The 22,096-nt window shown below is 44.3% G+C and overlaps 1 protein-coding gene across 28 annotated transcripts in view; it reads right to left on the reverse strand.

Moving 5' to 3' along the window:
* Positions 1-22,096, reverse strand: part of picalma (phosphatidylinositol binding clathrin assembly protein a) — a 47,699-nt gene that overhangs the window by 19,833 nt on the left and 5,770 nt on the right. For 13 of the 28 annotated variants that reach the window (XM_035432690.1, XM_035432698.1, XM_035432693.1 and 10 more), the window contains exons 2-9: positions 6,968-7,110; positions 6,054-6,129; positions 4,144-4,246; positions 3,656-3,749; positions 2,395-2,515; positions 1,035-1,141; positions 893-934; positions 110-121 (exon numbers count right to left, since the gene is read on the reverse strand). In XM_035432690.1, coding sequence (XP_035288581.1) covers positions 110-121; positions 893-934; positions 1,035-1,141; positions 2,395-2,515; positions 3,656-3,749; positions 4,144-4,246; positions 6,054-6,129; positions 6,968-7,110 — 698 coding nt within the window. The remainder of the gene's footprint in view (positions 1-109; positions 122-892; positions 935-1,034; positions 1,142-2,394; positions 2,516-3,655; positions 3,750-4,143; positions 4,247-6,053; positions 6,130-6,967; positions 7,111-22,096) is intronic. The other 15 variants (XM_035432716.1, XM_035432718.1, XM_035432717.1 and 12 more) reach the window with 3 other exon arrangements.

Genomic DNA, 22,096 nt, shown 5'->3' on the forward strand with positions numbered 1-22,096 from the left:
AAACGGTCACAATCAAAAAGAACAGAAGGCATGCAGAGTACTGTGACATGTACACAAAAGAGACCAAGCGATCTCACACATAGAAAAGGAGCAAGATGCAGATACTTACACAAACCGTAAACTGAAAACGGAAAGATAAGGAAAGATACAGAATATAAAGGTGGTAATTGTCAGAGATCGTTGAATAAAAAGGGTTCAAAGATACAGCTAGGTCTACTAAATCTACTGAGCAGCTTATTAAACATACTCTTGCTATAATAAGATACTCAATGATTACTTGACAACATAAAGTTTATTGAAACAGGCAACATTTGGGAATGAGTCAGTTACCTAAAAATTATTTTTCAATAATTCGTAGAATTTCACATGACCATGTTGGTATCAAACACAGACACGTTGATGAGGAAACAAATTTTCATATTGTGTCATATATTACCCTTGTTGCTGGTAACATTTATTAATTAACCATTTATTTTCTGCCAATAATAAGCTAACAAGAACTTCTCCTTCCCACCTGCAGCAAGTCAGCCTTGCCTGACCACTCAGAAAATACACATTCCTTCTCTTTGCAAGTCTGGCCTCTGGAGGGGGCACTTGAGCCCCACAGCACCCTGAATTAACACCTTTATTTGCTGTATGTTGTGATAGGTCAGGAACAAAAGAAGTAAGAGGATTTCCCTCCCCCACCATGGGTGACATGCTGAGCCCCCATGCGCTTGGCAGTGTGTGGCTGGTGAGGCGTCATTGGCAGGTGGAGTTTGGAGAGGGAGAGAGAGCCCGGGCCAGATAAGGCGGGACAAGCAGAAAGTAAAGTCGAGCCGGAGAAGCAGAATGGGTTTCTCTCAGTGTGCTTGCCTGCGTCAGTGAAGAAGTGGACTGGGAGAGCTCTTACCTGCGACAGGTCTGGGATGTCCCCCCGGTCGATGCCCACTTGCTGTGGAGAGAAGAAGAAAGGGGAGGGATTCAGGATCCCTGTCCCTATTCCTGTTTTCCACACACGCTCCAACGTGTGCGTATTAAGAGAACTTGCTCACCTCTGCCACTTTCAGGAACTCTGAGATTCTCGTCATTCGAGTGAGGAATTTCTTGTAGATGTCCAGGCCCTCTTTACATTGAGTTTTCTTCATGTCAAAGTATTTCTCTATGGTTTGAGAGACACATACTGGAAATTAGCTCCACACTAGGAGGATACACTCATCTGTGTACTTCTGACCTGCTGCAATTCCCCAACTATCATTGACTTCATTCATCTGAAATAAGCTCCCAATCATTTTTTTTTCTGTAAAAAGGGCTCCTAAAACAAACCTGTTAACCAAACACATATCACTAGTTACTCTCACAAACATGAATGAATGCTTTTGGAGAGAAAAGATTTTTTTAAAAAAAGAAAATTTTGTCCCAGTGAAAAGGTAGCTGTTTATTTTCCCTGAGTTATGTTTTTGAAAAAAAAAAAAAAAAAGAATGTATAGCAATCTGCAAACTGCAGGAGGCAGCATACAGGTCACATTTGACTACATGTATGCTCAATGCCATATGAATAGCAAAATATGTCTCACTGCCTTGCAAACTAGCAAGGATCATTTTGCACATTTGAAGTCTGGGCTCTCCCAGAGACTGCCAGGTACTGCCCTATAGGCCCAGGCCAGAACAGAGCGCTTTACACAAACGTGTCCTTATTTCCCAAATGCCAATGTGTCTGCCTCTCCAGCCCGGAGACACAGCCCCAGAAAAACAAATAACGTCACCCTATAGCCCTTCCCCAAAAATAAGGCTGCAGTCATGTGACCTGCCAGGCTCGCGAGGTGCGACGGCCCTTGAAAATGCATTACGAGCCCGGGTTTACCTTCGGCACGGTTCACAGATCGAGAACAGGGACCTCAGGCGGGCCAGAGCGGGGCGGTTGGCGGGCGCGGGCCAGAGTGGGGCGGTTGGCGGGCGCGGGCGTTTGGCGGGCGCGGGCCAGAGCGGGGCGGTTGGCGGGCGCGGGCCAGAGCGGGGCGGATGGCGGGCGCGGGCTGGTGCGGCTTTCCGCTGCGCTCAGCGGGCCGCGTGGCACGTTGGCAGGGAAGGGGAGTTCCTTCACAGAACTGTGACACTGCAGTGCCACCCCTTTCCCATCTGCCACTCATTACCCCTACCCTCTCTCCTGGTAACCCCACAGGCTCACCCACGCATTTCACCCTTCCTCTGGCATCATTTCAATAATAATAATAATAATAATAATAATAATAATAATAATAATAACAACAATAAGCCTTTTTTAGATCCTAAGCTCTTGGCATAAAAATAAACACATTGACCCACATCACATTAAAATAATGGAACATAAATTAATTGGAACATATAAGATGTGTTAAAAATGGCCACAGCACCAGAGCATATAAAAGCACTCACCCAAGAGATTGATGATCCCTTCGTTGTATGCAGCGAACAGTCGGATGGCATCTTTGAACAGAAGCATGAAGGCTGCATTGATTACCCCATTTGTGAGTTCATTGGCATTGACCTGGGGGACCCGCACAACACCAATAGAGAGTTTGAGTTCACAGCCTGAACAACCATTTCCCTTGATCTTCATTAATAATGCAGGAAAGGGAAAGTATGTCAATAGAAACAGAAGCTCAGAAATTGAAAAGCAGAAATTGAAACTGTAGATCTTGGTTTTAGCCAGGGCAAAAGGCATGACAAGTTATAGAACTGCCTTGAGAAAGCGTATTTTCTTTGAAGTGCGCAAACTTCTTCTAGAAAAAGTGATATAAATGTAAAAATGAAGAGAAATGCATGCTGCCCTGGTAAGTGTGTCAGTGATGCAAATAAATAACGTAATGTAATAATGCAACAGCACAATCTATTGACTCCACGATGATGGCCAGCGCTTGTGATGTGAACAGAAAAGGTCTCATTTGACTGCTTGCACATTATTAAATGGAAAAAAGAATTAAATGGAATTTTTATTAAATACAAAACAGAGAGATATCACCAAAAAATTACATTTTTTTTGCTCCACCAAAATATGTGCCTTTAACAGTAAGCACTCTCAGCTGGCTGAACAGACTGCACTTGGCTGTACTGAGAAAGTGTCATGTTACAGGCCCAGTCCGGCCTGGTCAGCCCCCCCACCCGTGATTCAGTCCTTTATTGTGAATTCTCAGGGCTGAGCGTTGCGTCACCATCCCTGTAACCTGCCCCCCCTCTGTCCCCTGTGACGCTAAGTGCTAACACAGGCTGTTTTTAGGACTTCCCGCTTTCAGAGGTGACACTGGCTCAAGTGCCCGATATAGAGTTTAATGTTCATTGTGTAGGTGTTCATGAACTGGTTGGTAGACCTGTTGATGGAATAGAAATAAGTAACCTCCCCCTCCCTCTCAAATGTTCTTCCCACACTGGTGGAATGAAAGGTCATATATGTTTAAGGGTCGTATTATGTTACCTCATACTAGAATTAGAAAGCATCGAAAAATCCCTGCACTTTGTCTTTGATTGTGTTAGCTATTCCATTACACTGTACCTGTGCAACTGCCCTGAAGACCAGACAGTCACTATCCACAGACAACTCAGAGGTTCAAGTCACTGAGAGCCTAGCAGTTTTAAATTCACACAAAATATCTGGATTTGTGGTTTTATTCAGGGGGCGGTGGGTCTGTTTGTGGCTCACATTGAAGTCGAGCAGTGCGTCCATCTGGTTTTGGATTATGGGAATCGTTTTCAGGAGCTTCTCTGTGTTCATGGTCCTCATCACTCCATCCGCTCTGTGAGAGAGAAAAAAAAACGACCCAGTTAAAAAACGGCGTCATGAGGACGAGTTTGCGAACATGCGTGAAAAAATGTGGAAACTGGAAGGGATTTTGGCAGACTGCTTTCCCAGAGAGGAAGGAGGAGAGCAGGAAATAGCAGGCAGTTTGCTCATGTGGCCAGAGACAGTTTTTTAAAGTGAGAGCACCGCATACGCACACACATGCACACACTCACGCACGCAAGCAAGCTCGCACGCACGCACGCACGCACGCACGCACATTCAACTGCAAGCAAAACATCTATTTCAAAGCTTCATTTTGGGGTATTTTTGTGTTTTCAGGTGACGAAGAAAGAGGATGAGGACTGGAAGAGTTCAGAGCACACTTGGTGACAGCGACGGACTCTTACCCTCTTTTCACTTTCGTGAAGTCAAAAGCGACTTGTCTGTACGACATGGCCTTCTCGTTCAGGTATCGGCTATACCTCCTGATGAAAGTTGACATGTCGTAACCTATGGAAGAAAAGTTGAATGAGCCTTTTCTGAGATGACCCAGTGCCTTGATGACCATATTCTGTATATTCATACCTTGAGCTACACCCGATCTCTGAAGCCCCTAGTGAAGGCACAAGAACATGCCCTCAAGCGCTCTCACCTTATGGCTTTAGGCTATATTTTCATGGTTTTCTTAGGGCGTGTTATGGATGCAATCTGTATGTGTTCAGAATATGTATTTTGGTTCTCGGCTAGCATAGACAACTTGCACTAGAGCATCTATACTCGCTGGTCTTTGAATTCTGTTCAGCAAGTAAGGCATATAGCTCATACAAATTGGGTAAATGCAACTGTGTTCTCCTCCGCCGTGAGTAGGACTGGATATGAGTGTCAGCTAAATGACTGTTATACATGAAAGTAATGGCAGAAATGGGGGTCATTAAAATCAAAGAAGCAAATGGAAGCCCGGGAAGAGGTAATAGCTCGCACCTCACAAGGGGCAGGTACTGGGAGACAGGCAAGGGCACGTGGGCGCCTGCGACAGCTGCTCCCCACAAACGCCCGCCCAAATATCTCCAAGTCTTAATTAGCATTCCACACCACAACGGCAGCAGAGAGAGAGGGAGGGAGACAGAGCAAGCAAGTATGATACTGAAAGAGTGAGAGTGAGAGAGAGAGAGGGAGAGAAATAGAAAAGAGGATGAGAGGGAGAGAGGAAGAGAGAATGAGAGCAGGCTGCTACGTGGTAGGAGCTAGCATCAAAAACAGCTGCCAATATTAAAAGGACATTTCAGCAGTGATTTAATTTAGCTTCTCTGCAGCGGTTTTGGACTTTCAAGTCACAGCGTTATCGAGTTATGCCAAATGTTCTAGGGGAATAAAGGTGATAAAAAGAAAAATTTTAAAGGCAGAATTTATGGCCAGAGGGGAATGGGGGTGGGGTGGTTGGGGGTGTACCCCAGAGTCAGAGGAGGAGTTCGGCTTTTAAGCGGTCAGGGGCAGAGGGAGCACCAGTGGGCTTTTGCTCCAGTCAGCACTTTCCTCCAGCCGCAGTGACTGACAGCTCCTGACAACCCCACCACCCGTCCTCCTCTCCTTTCCCATAACCCCCTTCACACGTCCATAAAGGCCCTGTCATTTCCTCCCTGGGCGGAGGCCCTCCACCCTACTGCAGTTTCCTGAAGAGGGGAAGGGTGGACTCTGGCAAATCGTAGTCATGAAGTCAAGAAGCAGTCATGTTAGAGGGTCTGTGAACAGCCCTAGACCTAGCCCTAATTGCTCTGGAGCAGGAGTACAGAAATTAAAAAAGCACACCCTTTAACCAACAGGCTTCAGCTGGCCGACTGGCAGAGCTGAGCCTAATGATTATGGGTGCTTATGTGACATTACCCTCCTTTCCTGTCACACCAAACAAGGGAAGAAAGCCCCAGAATAAATAGTGCTGTGCTCCCTTTAAACGGAAAGCCAGCCATGACGGTGGAGTCGTCCCAAGGGACCCCGCATAACTGGAAAAGCAGACGTACATAGTGGTACAGCAGGATGCATGAGAGAGAGAACGAAGGAGAGAAACACAGAAACAGGAAGAGAGAGAGAGAGAGAGGGGGGGGGGGGGAGAGGGAGAGACTCCAGGCTCTTCCCACAGTCCTCTGCTCATGACAGCTGACCCTGGGGCCTGTCGCTGACTGGCCATCACACCGACCCTTGGCCGCGCTGTCATCTTACGCAAATGAAAGAGCAGAGCCTGCCCCCGCTGCTGCGCATCGGTCTCCACACACACATCTTAAGCAAGGGAAAATGGGAACAGAACTGGCCAGATGTCACTCACCTTGCAAGCCACTTTTGTCCAAAAAATTGCTCAGGTTGAATAATGTGTTTCTTGATGCCAAGTACTGTATAAATCGCTGCAATACAAATCAAAACAAAACGATTGCGTCGTGCAGTTCATTTTTCGGATGTAATCAGTCATTTTGGAAGTCAATCAATAAAATTTACATGTAACTTGAAGCATAAGAGTGATTTAGCTTGCATAATAACGTCTTCACAAATCCATAACTTGCTTGTAAAGATAGAAGCATTTGCTAGCACATTATGATGGCATTAGGCATGTTGCCAAGGAATAAAAACACAGAATTTAACTCAAAGATAATCAAAAGCAAGAACAATAATAAAAGATTATAAAATAATATGTGCAGGCAGTAATAAATCTACTAAATATGCAAAACAAGGAAACTGTCATCCATCAAGAGAGTCCAAAAGAGTTATATTATATTATCCTATACTCATGACCTTTGTGGGGGCGGAAATAATCAGAACTGCGGAACAGTTAGTTAGATACATTTTAAGATTAGCCTCCTTTTGTAATCAGAATCAGTAGAGGGCTTAAGCCTCCTTCACTCTGTTTTATGACATATGTTTTTATTCATTTTCACTCTTTTCTTTATTGTAGCTCTGCTAGGCCAAGATTAATGCTACCCTCCTCCGAAAACACGGCTACTTCCAGACTGGTGCTACACAAGCTCAGAACACAAGGCCTTGGAAATGCAAGCCTAATGCGACACGTTGCAGTAAAAAGAGCGGGCCATCGTGCACATTAAGGGGAAACCGCCAGGAACAATCCACATATTTTCTTCTCCTCCATGGCCAAAAACCCTCAACAAATAGCACAGTGTGTACTTGTGGTGATAATCAGACAAGGCGTCTGCTAAGGCGCATAGACCCTGGTTCGAGAACTGGACTCACCTCATTGCCGTACACCATGAGGTGGTGCGTGGTGATGAGGGACTTGAAGACCACCACCCAGCTGGTGTTTGTGGTCCTCTCGAACAGCGTGTCGGCTAGCTGGGGGATGTTCACATTCATCTCATTGGTGCACTGGATCAGGTCTGGAGAACAGAGGTAAGGGTGTTATGAGTACCGCCCAAAGCCATGATAACCTGCACTGCACATATTAAAACCCGTAAATGAAATGGTCAAAGGAACCTGAACCAAGGGCATTTTTAGTTGGAACTCAGACGGAAGCTATGGCCCTTGTGTGGACAGTGGGAAGACGGTTGTGGGTGCTCTCTTTAGCTGTGAATACTCACACCGCATGCAAAATTGAGCAATCAAACGAAGACTTAACCAAGACCGGCTTTCGCGGTTCTGACTCAGACGGAAGCTCGGGACCTTGCGCGGCGCGCATCGGGAGTTAGCATTCAGGCGGCGGCCTCGGCGTCTATCGGCCGGGGTGAGGGAGTCCTGCGTGCATTATGCGCCTTTGGCGGAGGTCCATCGCCATCTGGCCTGGAGTGAAAGCGCATGCCTTATGGCTCACTTCCACCCTTGCTATGAGAGCAGCCTTTCAGCCCACAGCTTATCCCCCCCATTTGCACACACTGCACAGGGACTCTCTCTCTCTCTCTCACTGAGACTCACGTTTCTCCTTTCACAAAACAGAAACGTGAATCAAAAAGTTTTTTTCTTCCCCCATCCAATTCTTGGCAGTTCTACAAAGTTAAACCCAGTTTATCACACACCTGAAAGTTAATAAAACGATATGCATTCAACAACTCTGGAAGTGAGTTCACACAACGGTTAAGCTGACTGGAGCGGAGCATCACTGAGGGAAATGCATGAGAAGGATCAGAGGGCCGGACAGCATCTTGAGCCCCTTCTGATTTACAACAATAGACACATGAGCTGTGTGTTAGCGAGTGAGCAGGTAAAACTGTGTTTGATTAAAGGCCATACTGGCACTACAAAGGGAACAAACGTCTAATTGCTTTAGTGTGGAGAGCTGGCGGGTCTGACGCCTCGACAAAGACGAGTCCGTCAGCGCCCGAGCTCGCCTGTCGTCACGCCGTAGGCGCGGCCCCCGGATGAGAGGCCGCCGCGCTCCACGAACGAGACGTGCGGAGTGATGCCGCGCTCTGCGCCAATCACAAAGGCCTCTTAATCCCAGCCCGATATTCAGCAGTTCCACAGGGAGAATCCCTTTGATATTCAAGCGAATTTCTCTGTTCTCGTCGCGGAACACATGCGTAGATGAAGGCTCTGAGCACAATAGCAGCTGACAGCATACTTTTCCCCTCCAACACTCAGTTTCCATAAACGCGCTTACATTTTAATATGCTACTTTCCATGGAACTCTGGTTTACCAGTGGTATCCCATAATGCATTGGGAAGTGTCATTTCTGCACCCTGCATTTACTGATAACATCCTGGACATGACACAATCATTTTCATATAATTAGCACCTATTTTAGCATCTCTCTATTGCTGTAATCATTAAATGGGACCATGAATAGCAATGTATCAAAGACTGAAGATAAAATTACAGGTGTTATTTCAAAAATAAAAGGTATTTTGCAAGAGATTTCATGATTTATAATTTAACAAAAAAAAAAAAAAAAAACTTTCACGGCCACTTTCATTCAACCTTTCATATATATATATATATATATATATATATATATATATACACACATAGACAGATACAAATACAGACAGATAAACAAACCATTATTTTGTTTAATCAAGCACTTAACTCACAGTTGTGTCAAACAGTGAAGAACAAATAATAATGTAGGTCATGTGTGAATTTCCCTTTGTGGTGAGGACTAGAATTTGACAGGCTAGCTTATTTTTCTGGCATGGATGTTCTAGAAAACAGCTTTACTAACAGTATTTACCGCCATTCTAATGCCAACAAAAGAGCTTTCGTGGAAACACAAAGAGCCGTTTAGAGTCACACAAAAGCCACACGTTACAACATGCCTTTGCTAATAAGTAAAGCAGGTATCTGTGTGACAAAATGACACCCAAAAAAACCTGTTTGGAGTGGTCTCTGAAAAAAAAAAACATTAAATTGGATATTTAAATATGCTAAAGGGAAGAATGTGGTTACATAAAACTTTTGATCCTGGAGTTAAAGCATGAAGGACTGCAAAGACATGAAACCACCACAGCTAGAATGCCCCTCAAATAAGTGGTGTTTGCAAGCAAAGCCAGCCCATGTACAGATGCACTAATGCTATGAACAATGTAAGTGCTTTTAAAGATCATTCCTTGAAGTTGTGCTGGCATTTCCTAATGGGAGGATTGCGAATTAAATGCGTTTAAGAGGGAAAGTGTCTTATGAGACCGCTGCTATCCCGTTCAATACAATCCACAAGATTGCAAGAAGGCCTGGGTTGTGTCAGGACAGTTGTAGGGGGTGAGCAGAGGGTTTCAGTTAGAGCCCAGGACTGTTTTTACAGATGAAGGCTAACGCCTTCTGTTCACTTTGCTTTCAGGTGCAGCTTCCGGAAGTCAGCATTTTGGCAAATACACAAAGCTGCCCAATCACCAACTCCAAACAAGAGTTAAGACCAGCGATATACATTTTTACGCAAGGGGGTTTCCAGGCCCTTCCCCCCACTGAATACCCACCTTCAGGTAATCACAGGAGCCTGCAAGGTCCAGGAGGTGGACCAGAAGCCACAGAGCTACAAACCCGTTTGGAGCTCACATGATCTCCCTCTTGCCCCTGAAGCATAAGTAAACTTATTAATTGCAACCCTTGTTTACACTACTGTGACCCTACCTTCACCTTCCTGCCTCCGCTACGGTGTTTAAAAACAAAGTAGAATGAAAGAAAATCACAATAAGAAAATATTGATTTCTTATTCGTTTATATTATGTCTGCACGAGACACCTGGAAGCTCAGGTCCCCAAAGCTGAGGCCTTCTCCGACCTGACCAGCATTTACAAGCTCAGAGAGACTGTGCTGCCCTCGCATTGCTGTGCTGAAGGCAAAACATGGGATTTCAAAGCACCGCAGGGGTAATGCTGCCCTAATATAATATTTACCGCAGTCACATGCCAAATTTTAGCCTGGCAGATGCATTACAGATAAATATTTCATTAGACTGGTTCACTGAAAACTATATGCAGTTCCTGCCGCTCACTTGAAAGGAAGGCCTACATGCTAATTACGCGAACGTGCCGGTGCACAAAATCAGAAAGCTCTCTGAGCAGGAACGGAGCTCAGAGCCAGAAAATTTTATGTGAAAGACGTCAGCTATATATATCAGCGTCGCTGTGGCTGAGTGCCTGGGAGAATCGTTTAACATTGCATTAAAAGCATAAGGTCACCGAAAATTTTAATTTATAATTTGCGGACTAAAACGGCGCGAGTTTGAAATGCTCCATACCAAAAAACACCGGGCTTGCACCTATAAAAGAGCAGAGAAGGGCGTTACGTGCCTACAGCAGGGTGTCTCCCACTTCCTCAGTTTCAGGAAACTGAATCATCACTGGCCCCCTCCTCCACAATTATAAGCTGATGACAGCACACAATGAATTCAACATCACACGACAAAAAATAACATGCCGCAGGTGGCTTCTTAATGTGCTTCTTAAAGGGAGAGAGAGAGAGACGACTGTGCCTGCCAACAAGCCGGAGAAACTGTCACTCGGCATGCTGGCTTCCCCGTGCCAGGGGAGGCCGCGATAGTTTGATGAAATGTGACGCGGTGTTCTTACGTGGAAACAGTGCATCACTTTCAGCGCTGTGCAAATGACGCGCTTTGAAAAATCAATGTGTCATTACAGCTGAATGAGTCGTCGGGGACACAATGGCTTTCCGCTGCTGCACGGTGACTCACGGCCAAGGATCAGCCACCGACCTCCATCGACCAAATAAAACTTAAAACCACTCAGGTGCTAAGTACACTACAAAAAAAGCTACGTTTCCTCACAGCTATTACTACGGTCCGAACTACAAATAAATCGGTAGTGGTCTCCACAATACAGCTTCAGAGACCTGTCTGTTATAACATGGCACGCTGCCCCCTGGCTGACTGTGACCCTTGTGGCTGTTGCCGGGCAGGACATAACGTTTCTCAGTTTCAGCAATCAAAGCGAAATTAGGCCTTCTTCATCGCTTTAGCACTGTGTGTGCAATTAACAGCAATTATCACCGTGCAGCACCTTAATTAGACCGTAGTATCAGGAAATGTTGTGACAGCTGCAACAAGGGCACAAGGAGATGTGTTAATGTGGGTAATTTCACAACAAACAGGGACTTCCAGCAGCTGGGATTTGCTTGTGGCTGCGTAGTTTGGTTTCCTCAAAGCCAGAGTGCTACGAAGCTGTGAGACAGTTGGGGAGAAAGGCTCAGCACAACTTCATTGGCCTATTTTACATAGATTTCGCTTTTCCTGCTCCTGACATCAAGCCTGTGAAAAGACCAGAAGGTTTACTGTACTCCTGGTGATGCGATATGAAAGATAACCTGGGCTAGGCCACAATAGCTTTTTTCATTTCTAGCATAGTTTTACCTGTATTAGGATTTACGTTTTCAGTTTGTTTAACATTTGTACCTAAACAACTGTGGAATGTGTATATATTTTTATAAAACTTGTTTCCGATGGAGCAGAAAAATCTTAAATGCTTAGTCGGTAGAAATATTTTACTCGTGAACAAGACTCAGTTTATAGCTCATTCCCACTAAGTATTTAAACATACATTGTATGGAGTATGGAGTATCTGCATCCTGTAGGAACCTCTGGCGTGTACAGCACACTTACACTGGGCTGCGCGGCCCAGACCGACTACAGAAGTCCAGAGTGAAGTGGGAGGAACGTGAGCGGACCTGGGAGGTGAAGAAACAATTGGAGAGGGGGGGAGCTGCCACATCTACAGCGCTCAGATTCAGCTATTCATGCTGGCGTGAGCGTGTTCTGACAGGAATGCGGCCTGGAATGAAAAGGGCCTAAAATCCAAAGCATGCAGGGGAAGCGGGGGGAGCACGAGGCAGCTGGGCCGCATCACGGGCGCGCTCCGCGCCGAAATCCCCGGTGCCCGCGGCGCAGCGCCGGGCCAAACGTGCGGTTTGAGGGGCCGTGAGAAAGAAGGCAACGGCAGCGCAAAGGATGAAGCCGCCTGCCGTACAGTTCATGCGAGACGCGATCAAAACGAAGATGAAAATTGGTAACATCTCCCCGACCATCAACATTTCCGATCCCAATGGCAGAGAGGCTACAGCACGCTGGGTACTAACCACATTTCATTATTCATCTGCTTGGCAGATTCCCTTATTCCACGCAACTTGCATAGCTTGCATTTCTTGCGCGTCCGTTTATACCTCAGGATGTGGGATTTATTAAGCAGCACAGCTGAGCTCCATTTACATTCTGACTGACTAGAAAAAGGATTTGTAAAAGTAACCTAAACATAAGAGGCCTATGTAGACATTTTACTGATGGCACCATTGCTATGATGCTTCGGCTGCAGACATTTCTAACACACTAACAAGTGGCACATTGGTGTAAAACACTCACTGGTCTAGGCTGGGTGTTACAGAGGAGGGCAGTTGCCAGGCAGTATTCAGTGTCTGGCAGTAGATTAAAATTTAAAGTCTGTTCATTTCCATGGGAGAGAAACACCAGGTACATGAACACACCTCAGTGAAGAACATTTAAAGACATTTTTGTCTCGGTACCCCAATGGTGAACCAGTTGTCCAAGCTCAGATCATAAGTTAGTCCTGACCTACCTTAATTACATCGAATAATCGATGTTTAAACAATCGGTTTCAATATAGTGCAATTCGGCTTCGGATCATTCATACTATCGGAACTACACAGCCAATTACACTGCAAATAGTAAAACAAAGATGGACTTTTACTTCAAATTAAAGGCTTACACATAAGTTTTTCTTTTACCATAAATGCAGCAGTAAGCCTACTGATTTATATTCAGCCATTATGTTTAAAGACACTCTGAATTTAATATTACTGTCTGCTTGTGTGTGTGCTCCTGTGCTTCTCATGCTGCTCCCTCTTAGCACCATTGATCAAAATGGATGAATTATATTTTATTTGCACCCGCCAACTAATCAGCACAGCTGCACTGTCAAAGCACAGTGGACGCAGAGCAAGAGCTCAAGATCTGGGTGAGCAGCATATGATTGATGACATCATACACTCACTGTCCAAGTGCGCATGAGGCAACATTCTGCAACTGACCAATGAAGAAAGAGATATTCCACTCCTGAGAATGTAACTGGGTAGAGAGAGCCCCATCAAGCCCAGCCCTCATCACTTGCCGAACAGCAGAGAATTAATTCTTGTGCACCACAATATGCGTGCAAGATGTTCAGTAATGCTGCCTATATCCCCAGCATGCACAGAGCCAGACTATGGGTCATAACACATTTTTAGAGCAGAATTTACAAAGTACATCCAGACATTATGAGCATCAGACCATGTTATAGCCCTAATTACCAATAGACTCCGAACACGGAGGGTGATCATTCAAGCAATACTCCGGACAACAGAGCCAGTATTCAGAGATAAGAAATATACAAACCAGGTAATGAGGCTAAATAACATCTGCTACGAAAAACATTTTAGCCCTGCATTTTTTTCTCTCTCTGCCACTGCTATTCAAACATGAGAACAAAGAACAAAAGAAAAAACTACACCGTAGAACAGTTTGTACATAGTCACAATTTTCAGTGTACAACTGCAGAGAATTTCCAGACAGGAGTACTCACTGTGTCCTCTAGCCATCTTTAGATCTGACCATCTGGGACATTTCAAAGTAAAGATTTGTCATTACTGTCATTACTAACGGAAATATAGGCCTATCCATCGAGACAATGCTCAAAGGGGGATTCTACACTTGCTAAACAGTTTTCCTTTGCTTAAAGGACAACCTGTCAGCCGCAGCTTAAAAGACTACATTGTTAAAAATGGACAGCTTCCTGGTGTGTGTGGAGAGAATGGCGGGTTTGTTTAAAGATGATTCGCAATGTCAGTCTGTTTAAACAACTGCACAGTTCTTTCCCATGATGTTATGTCCCTTTGTATTAAAATCACAATCATCTTAATGGGTTTATGAATCAAAAGGGGGTATGGAGTGGTTTTGAAAGAGAGAAAAAGGCATTAAAACAGCCCCCTCCCCCACCCAGAAGAAAGTATTTAGTCTGCTGTATGTTTCCCATGTGCTATAAAACCTTTTTAAATGGAAAAATTATTTGGTCTATGAGCAGAAGTTAGCAGTACAGCTCTGCTACTATAGATCATAATCTTATGTAATTTGCATTAATTAAAGGTAAGATGTTAATTGCTTGAAAAGATGGCAAAAGCTCAATTGCAATGCAACACTACTGTAGAGTACTTTGTCATATCACATTTGTATGTGTGTGTGCATGTTGTGTAACCATTTACATTATATATGTTTAATAAACACACAATTCATGATGAAAGTGTAAAACACAACGGCCATTTTGGTATCCTTTTCACACATTTTATTGTTAATTTACTAAAACTACACTTAATCTCATCTTTCATCAAATTATCTTGTGCTGAAACAGCAACCAGAAAACCCAACTAAATTTTAGCAGATGTTAACGGGCGCTTCTTTCAATAAGTATGCACTAAAAGCTTCAGAAGAACTTCTGTAATTGTTTACCCTCTAACAAGGCCTCGGTTTACATAAATACAGATCAAAGGCCATTGAACAAAACTCCCCATCCTCCAAATCTCCCATTTGATCAACCCCGACATTTTTTAAAAATTACGCAACATCCTGTTGGCTGTTTACTCTTTAAACAATCCAAAGACTAAGAATGCAGGAAGTGCATTTCTTTTGACGAGTCTGCCCCTCAACATAAGCCTGATCCAGGCCTCCCCGTCGCCAGCTCAGAAAGCAGATGAAAGCCGAAGGGCGAAATTGCCTAGCCGTTGAGGGGCGTGCATTATGGCCTATATTTTACTGTTATCTCTGGGAGAAAAAAAAAAAAACTAGGACAGCGTAACCTTATTGAGCTGCAGCATTCACTCTGATTGGCTGCGTTATCCGGGGATAACTGCAGGCCGATGGCGGTGCTATGAGCCCTCGCAGCGCTGTTCAAACCTCATAAAATGCATTGCGACATAAAGCGAACACGTGGCCTGCTCCGAGGCAAGGGCTGAGCTTTAGGGGTGACGTGCTGCAAATTGGACGCGCTAACCTCCGTGTTTTTTGGACACGGAGGCTCACAGATGCTGCTCAAATTCTCCCAGTTCCATATTATGCGGATTGGCAGATATAATGGGTACAGGAAATGGGACAAGCTTATCTAGATCATTCTGAACAGATCATTTTAAATCAGACAAACAGCACCCAAAAACACCACCCTAAGTTGATGATCGGAGGGGCTTCTCCCATTCGCTCTGCCCATCTGCGTAGCACACAGACTGGATCTGTGCAACACATGGGCGGCCGGAGCACAGCCAGAGGTTTGGGAGGGGAGAACGGTCTTATTTTGGGACACACTTCAGGTGCGTGAGTGTAGGATGTTTCCGGCTGCATGCTTTCACAATCTCTACGGGACGTGGAGGCCGCAGGTATAAATAGCCTGCACCAACAATGGCAGAAAGAAACGCCAACAATGGAAAGGCCTCGTGAACTCAAGCACTCGGAGCTAGCTCGCTGCACTAAACGGACTGAACAGCTCCAGCAACAGGAGGAAAAAGACAGATCGTGCCGCTTTCGTCAGCAGAAAAGCCAGACCGCACAGATGAATGGGCCACAAACCCGAGCGGTTGTTAAACATTAATGTCTGCTTTTCAGCCTTAGTCAGGAGGCTAGGGAGAGGCCGTCCTTTGAACTGCAGATCTGAGTCACGGTCTTCCAGGTGTGACACGACCCATTCACATAAATACATTAGACTTTATGGTATTATACCATCAATAACATCAGTCACAGAAATGACCACCTCAACAGCCGCTGCACTTGGCCATGTCGTGGCTCCTGCAGGTAATGTAATCCTGGACTGAGTAATGCCATTATACCCTCAAGCAAAGGATATACCTTTCAGTACGGTACGAAACCTGAACCAGGTTCCAGCTCTATAAATGGAAACAATTTTTCAATAGGAAGCTGTACAAGTTGTTCTGGATAAAGACATTCTGCTAAATGCAATACTCTTATAGTATATTCCTGAGGACCAAAGAACATAACACAAGCACAGGGGCTCGAATTCACAGGGCCGATGGTGAGGAGCTCTGGGAAGGTGAGGCGGGGTTCACAGCTTAGAATCGCAGCATGGACCCCGCGAGCCGCAGCCTGCAGTGCATCAGGGCTTCCGTTGAGTGTCTGTCATTCGACGCTCCCGTGGTCACATGCTGTCTGGTGCCAGGCTGGCGTGGCGACCAGGGGTGAGAGACACCACGCATAGTTACAATGTCATTGGGATCAGCACGTGAGATACGGTCTGCTTGTGTTACACAAGCTATAGGCGAATACCTCTACCCCAACAGAGACAGACGTAGGTTCATGAGAGTCAATGTCATGGACAGAAAGGAGTTTCAGAAAAACTGCAGCACGGTTTAAAGGATATAGGAGCCTTGCAACACTGGGGAAAATGCTATGGATACAGGAAATAAAGTCTGCAGACAACCAATGAAACAAGACCAGGAAACCTAGTATATGGCTGGACCTAACACACGTGATCCGGCCGACCAATGGTGTAACTTCATAACTCAGCCGACCAATGGTGTAACTTAATCACTCAGTCAGTCAGTCAGTCAGTCACAGACATTCGCGTCTGTAGGGCTGGCCCCACTGTTGCAGTCCAGCCAAAAATAAAAATTTACAGACTCAACCAGTGACAGCAGAGATCAGGCGCAACCAAGATTTAATGGGTAGTAACCAGGAACAAGACCCCATAATTCAGCACTATTTCTTATGTCGTAGTGTTAATCTCATACAGAGAAGGCATTACAGGACAGTTTAACATTTAAAACATCTTCAGAGGAAATAGCATTATATAATTTAGCCATCATATCACAAGATCTCTATGCAATGCATCTCACCACAGGGGTGGACAATTCAGTAATCAGGACCCCAAGACTATTTCTTTATTTTTTTAAATCCTAGTCTACCTGTGACACATCAATTCCAAGGGGGACACCAGCAAACCCTCTTGGCCCTGAATGGACTGATTGGCTAGTGATTATTAATGATTTCTGCTGAAACTGATCTCTGCTCACAAACATTCTTAGCAGGCTGCCTTGCCAGGCATGTTCCAGTAGTTTAACAAAAAAAATAAATTTAAGATATTTGCTAGTCATTTTACTCTGGGAAATACCTTAATTGCACTTTGTGAACAGTGTGAAGAGGACTGGGCAACAAGAAAGGTAATTAAAATTAGCTTTGGTTTTACTGCAGTGTTCAGAAAATAGAATACATTTGTGAAGCAGAAAGTACAACTGAAGATTGTCACGTTATTTTCTTGACAAGCTGAATAGCTGTTGAATTTCTCACCATACTTTTGATTTCAAAAAATTAAAAACTGCTGTACAATTTTATTTGAACATATATTTTTCTGTACACAAACATACACAATTATATTCCAGGATATGAGTGACAGCCACCAAAAATTGGGCTGGGCCACCAGATTAGGATGCTAGGTGGCACAGAGGACTACCACATGGGTTTTTAATTTATCCATCCCTCTCACTATGTCTCTGGACTCCATTTACTGGAGTCTGATGCAACAGTGAAATTGTTTGGGTCTTTGGTGTCGGATCCAAGATATAAAATATAGGGCTGTTAGTGATAAGGAGTCCCTCACTAAAGGGCCAAGCACACTAGAGGTGCTTCCAACAGGAAGTGCTCCTCACAGAAATATGAACCATATAACCATTTTTCAAGTAGTCTGCCAGGACTGCAGGAAAGAGACTAATCTCAATTTCAAATAACATCCGCTGAACCAGTGTCAAAATGATAATACGCAGCAATATACGTATTCACACATATTTGTGATGGCAGTGCATCACAGGAGGGGGTGAGATATAGATTTTCAGCCAAATTCATTCTGTGCCATAGCAGGGAACCAACAACATTGATGAGATGTTAATGCGGACATCCAAGAAACGAATGTGATGTGAACAAGACCATCAAAATATAACATGATACAGAGGGGGAGCTGATGGTTAACAGGCCTTATGGTTATTTATTTATTTATTTATTTATTTTTTGGGAGACTGCAGCCGTTTTGGTCCAGTGCAATTCATTAACTGGGGGATAGTAATAAGACAATGGCTGTCGCAAATATTGTGTAACTTGGTTTAAGAATCACCTGAATGATATGCCAGTGAAAATAAGGGGGTGCTTTTCTTTGTTTGCAAGTCATTAACATGATTAATCATGTTAAAATGCAAAGGATACCACCCACTCAAATGTGTTTTTTTAAAAACAGGTGGTGACATTAATGAAATCATGCACTGTGATTGAAAAGTTGTTGCTGTGATGCATTTACATGAGAGAACAGCGCTAATTATTGAGTTTTTGCTGGGTCATTAGCGATCTCCAGTGTCACTGCTCCTGCTCCTGAAAATGTGTTCATTACGCTTGGAAGACGTTTGTGCCAGAAAGTGCATGCTAACGTACCAGGGCAAGCCAGGCCTGCTTGGAGAGGCCTGGCAGCACTGGAACCTTGTGTTCATACTGCATATAGAAGGCAATGCAATTCATACAAATGCATCTTACGAGTTCTTGTAACCAGTGTAAACCAAGAGTTTACCTTGTCCTTTCAAAGCAAGCCCACTCAGAAGGCAGACTAAAGCACCGCTGTACCCTCCGCATTGTCATGAATCTTCCATACAAGTTTGCTTCTTTTACTTTGTTAACAGTGTTCGCAATGGAATCTGAGCAGAGCCAGTGTGGTTTTGCCACCCGTTTGGAGGAGTGGCAACCATCCAGAGGAGTGCCAAACGGAGGGGGAAAGAACAATACATACATTTTTAAAATGCCTTTTGTCCATGTCAGCGGTCCGAAACATCCCCCCACTCCCATCCGCAATCTAGGGCAGCCGGGTCTGAGTCTGAGGCAGAAACAGTCAAGAATTTTGCTGAAGAAATTGCAATAATTTATGGTCTCTCAGGCCTTGTACAGTATCACAAAGCATATCTAAGGTTGAATTATTGGCAGAAATAAAACATTTACAAGTCCTTTGGAAAGACCACAGTGAAACGGTGACTCAGTTTAAGACGTCATCTGAAAGATACAACCTCATACAGCACAGAGTCTCTATTGCTGAGCGGGAGCCATGGCTTCCTGAAAGCTCCTCTACTGGCCCACCACTTCTAACAATACTCTTCTTTACCTGGATCATCTCCCATCAAGCCCTACCCCACTTACTGCAGACTGAGGCATTTAGCACTAGAGCTACAGGCTGATACGACTGCAGTCTACAACTAATAATAGCAACGTGATTATATTTTCTGGGGAGTAACTGTTATTCTAACTATTTGAAATGATTATTAATAATCAATCAACAGACACAGGAAACCAATGAGCCTCAATGAGCTGATGGCCTGTCCTGGTTACCAAAACATTATCCTCTTATGATAAATGAGTGCCAAAAGATTTCATCTTTATCAGAATATTGTTCCTCCTTTAGTGTCATACTACATTACCTGCCAGCTCAATTATGGTCTGGGATGTGAGTGCAAAAACAATTCAGACTTCTGTAAGAGCTGATGACCCTGCCAGAATGCTAATTCATTCCTTACTATCTCAACGGAAAAATATCTTATGTTTGCTTGAGGACGCACAAACTGATGAGTCAATTAAATTGTTCAGGGGACAGAGTAAAACTGTCACTTTGCATCACAGGACCATTTTAACCTGCATTTTTGTGTTACACCAGTTACAGTACTAGCCTGGTATTATCCAGTTACACCACAGAACTGTATTGTGCTGCATCTGGTGGCCATTTGAGCTAAAGGTCTTCTCTCTCCCCTGTCTCTAACTTATGAGCCCTTTAGATAATACTGAGTTCAAGCAAGAATTGCCAGTACAAGGAACAGGTAACTGACTGCAGGCTTAGTAGGGGGTTGGGTGCATCCAGCTAAAGCACTCTTTCTTAGTGTGGGCAACAGTCCTCAATTAAACCATGACCCATGCCAACTGTGGCTGGGAGTCACATGATTAGGGCCATTGAGGGTATCCTCCTTTCCATTACAACCTGGGGACTCCTCTGGTCAAACAGGCACCCCGCACTCTGCCTGCATCACCTGTGTAAGCTACCCATTTCCACCACTCAAAAACCTAGGCAACTGCTGCAGCACTACTGTTATTTCTGCCATCATTTAGCCTTTGTTAGCAACATATTGACCCACAATGTAACACAAGTGATGACAGACAGTATCGCTGCACAGCTACCGAGTGTTAGCAGGAGGTCTAAAGAGATCAAACAAGAGGGCATTTTCACAATTGAAGCGGGTTTGACCTGAGGCCATATTTCCCCACATCGGACAATACAGTATGCTATACTCACTCTAGTCTGGAAATGGACTACACCAGCAGAGTGAAGAAAGTATGCAAAGGTGATAGATATAAATATAATCAAGGGAAAATAAATATAATCAAGGGAAAATAAACACATGACCTACCTGCAGCTGATTATCTAAAGGACGTAAATAATAGTGGATAAGCTGATTAGTCATCCAGCAAAAAAGCTGGCCTTTGAGTTCAAAACTCCTTCTAAGTATATTTGGCTGCCATAACCTAGTCAAATAATACATAATAATACTCAAATAAGCAGAAACAATATTCACGATATAACCTAAGTCAATGTCACACCCCCCACCATTTCTGAGAATCACAGTGTCATGAGAGGTTACTGTGAAAGTGAGCGGAGGCCAAGCCGGCAGCGGTCCGAGTAGGGCATTCATATTCGCAGCACCTTAATGGCAGCATTAGATGACTTGTTAATTATTCAGACTATATGTACCTTCTAGTGCTGCATTGTAGAACAGGCAAAAAGCTAAAGCACCTGAATGATCTTTTCGTTATATTCAAGGTGGATATTCATCATGCTAACAGTACAGCAGGCACAGTGCAGATAGATGTAGCTCAACAAACGGCACCGCCTGTAGGCCCAATAACCTTATCGTGCTTTTTAAAGCAGATTTCAGCCACAAGTGAAAGATGATGAACTCAGAACTGTGATTTCTCTCATTCACTCACTTGCTGATGACATATTAAAATTTGCATTAAAGCAGCCAATGAATGTACACCTTTGGTGGTTCAGCTGTCACACCCATGCCTCATCAAGTATACTCACATGTGTATGCTCACACACACCCAATTAAAATGTGTGTTTCCAGAACTAATTAATGAGCCAAGAGTGACCGGAGGCATATGGACCTTCTTCAAAGACGGCAGATCTGAGTTAGGTGCACGGCACTCAATACAACTTCATCACTTCCTGTTTACTGCCGAGGACCAATGGTTTACAGGGACATATAAATGATTGTGAGGTGAATTAGCAGTTCAACAGTGACACTGACATGAACAGTCATCCGGCCATGAAGAGCCCAGCACAATGTTCACATCTACTGCAGGACAGAACCAATATAGACCAATTATTAGGAAGAACCTGTGACCCCACAAAGACAACTGGCAGTTGAAGCCACAATGCCCAGGTGGCTTTCCTGGTTATATCGTCATACCCATTCATTGCAACAAATGAGGTGCACTTCAAAAGCTTTCACAAGGTATAATTCAGCCACTTAACACAAGTACAATCCCTACCAATGCCACAAACCAAATCCAACACAGTCTACAATGAAAGCAAATCAACCCTCATTCAGAGCATTTCAAATGCACAATGGGTACAATCAGAAGGAAACAGGGCCGATTAATCTGGAACTACCCACCCGTGACATGGAGAGTGTATTTCATGGCAAGGACAGCTTCAGTGCTATTCAAGTTGAATGGTGACGTGAATGAAGAATGGCAGTTAAGTCTGTACAACACCGAACTGCTGTAGTCAACGTGGCCTTGCCTTCGAATATGCCATCACACCGTAATGAATGCAACACCCTGAACTTGCATTTGGAGTGGA

Source organism: Anguilla anguilla, chromosome 9 (assembly GCF_013347855.1).
Source record: "Anguilla anguilla isolate fAngAng1 chromosome 9, fAngAng1.pri, whole genome shotgun sequence".
Classification (NCBI taxonomy): Eukaryota; Metazoa; Chordata; class Actinopteri; order Anguilliformes; family Anguillidae; genus Anguilla; species Anguilla anguilla.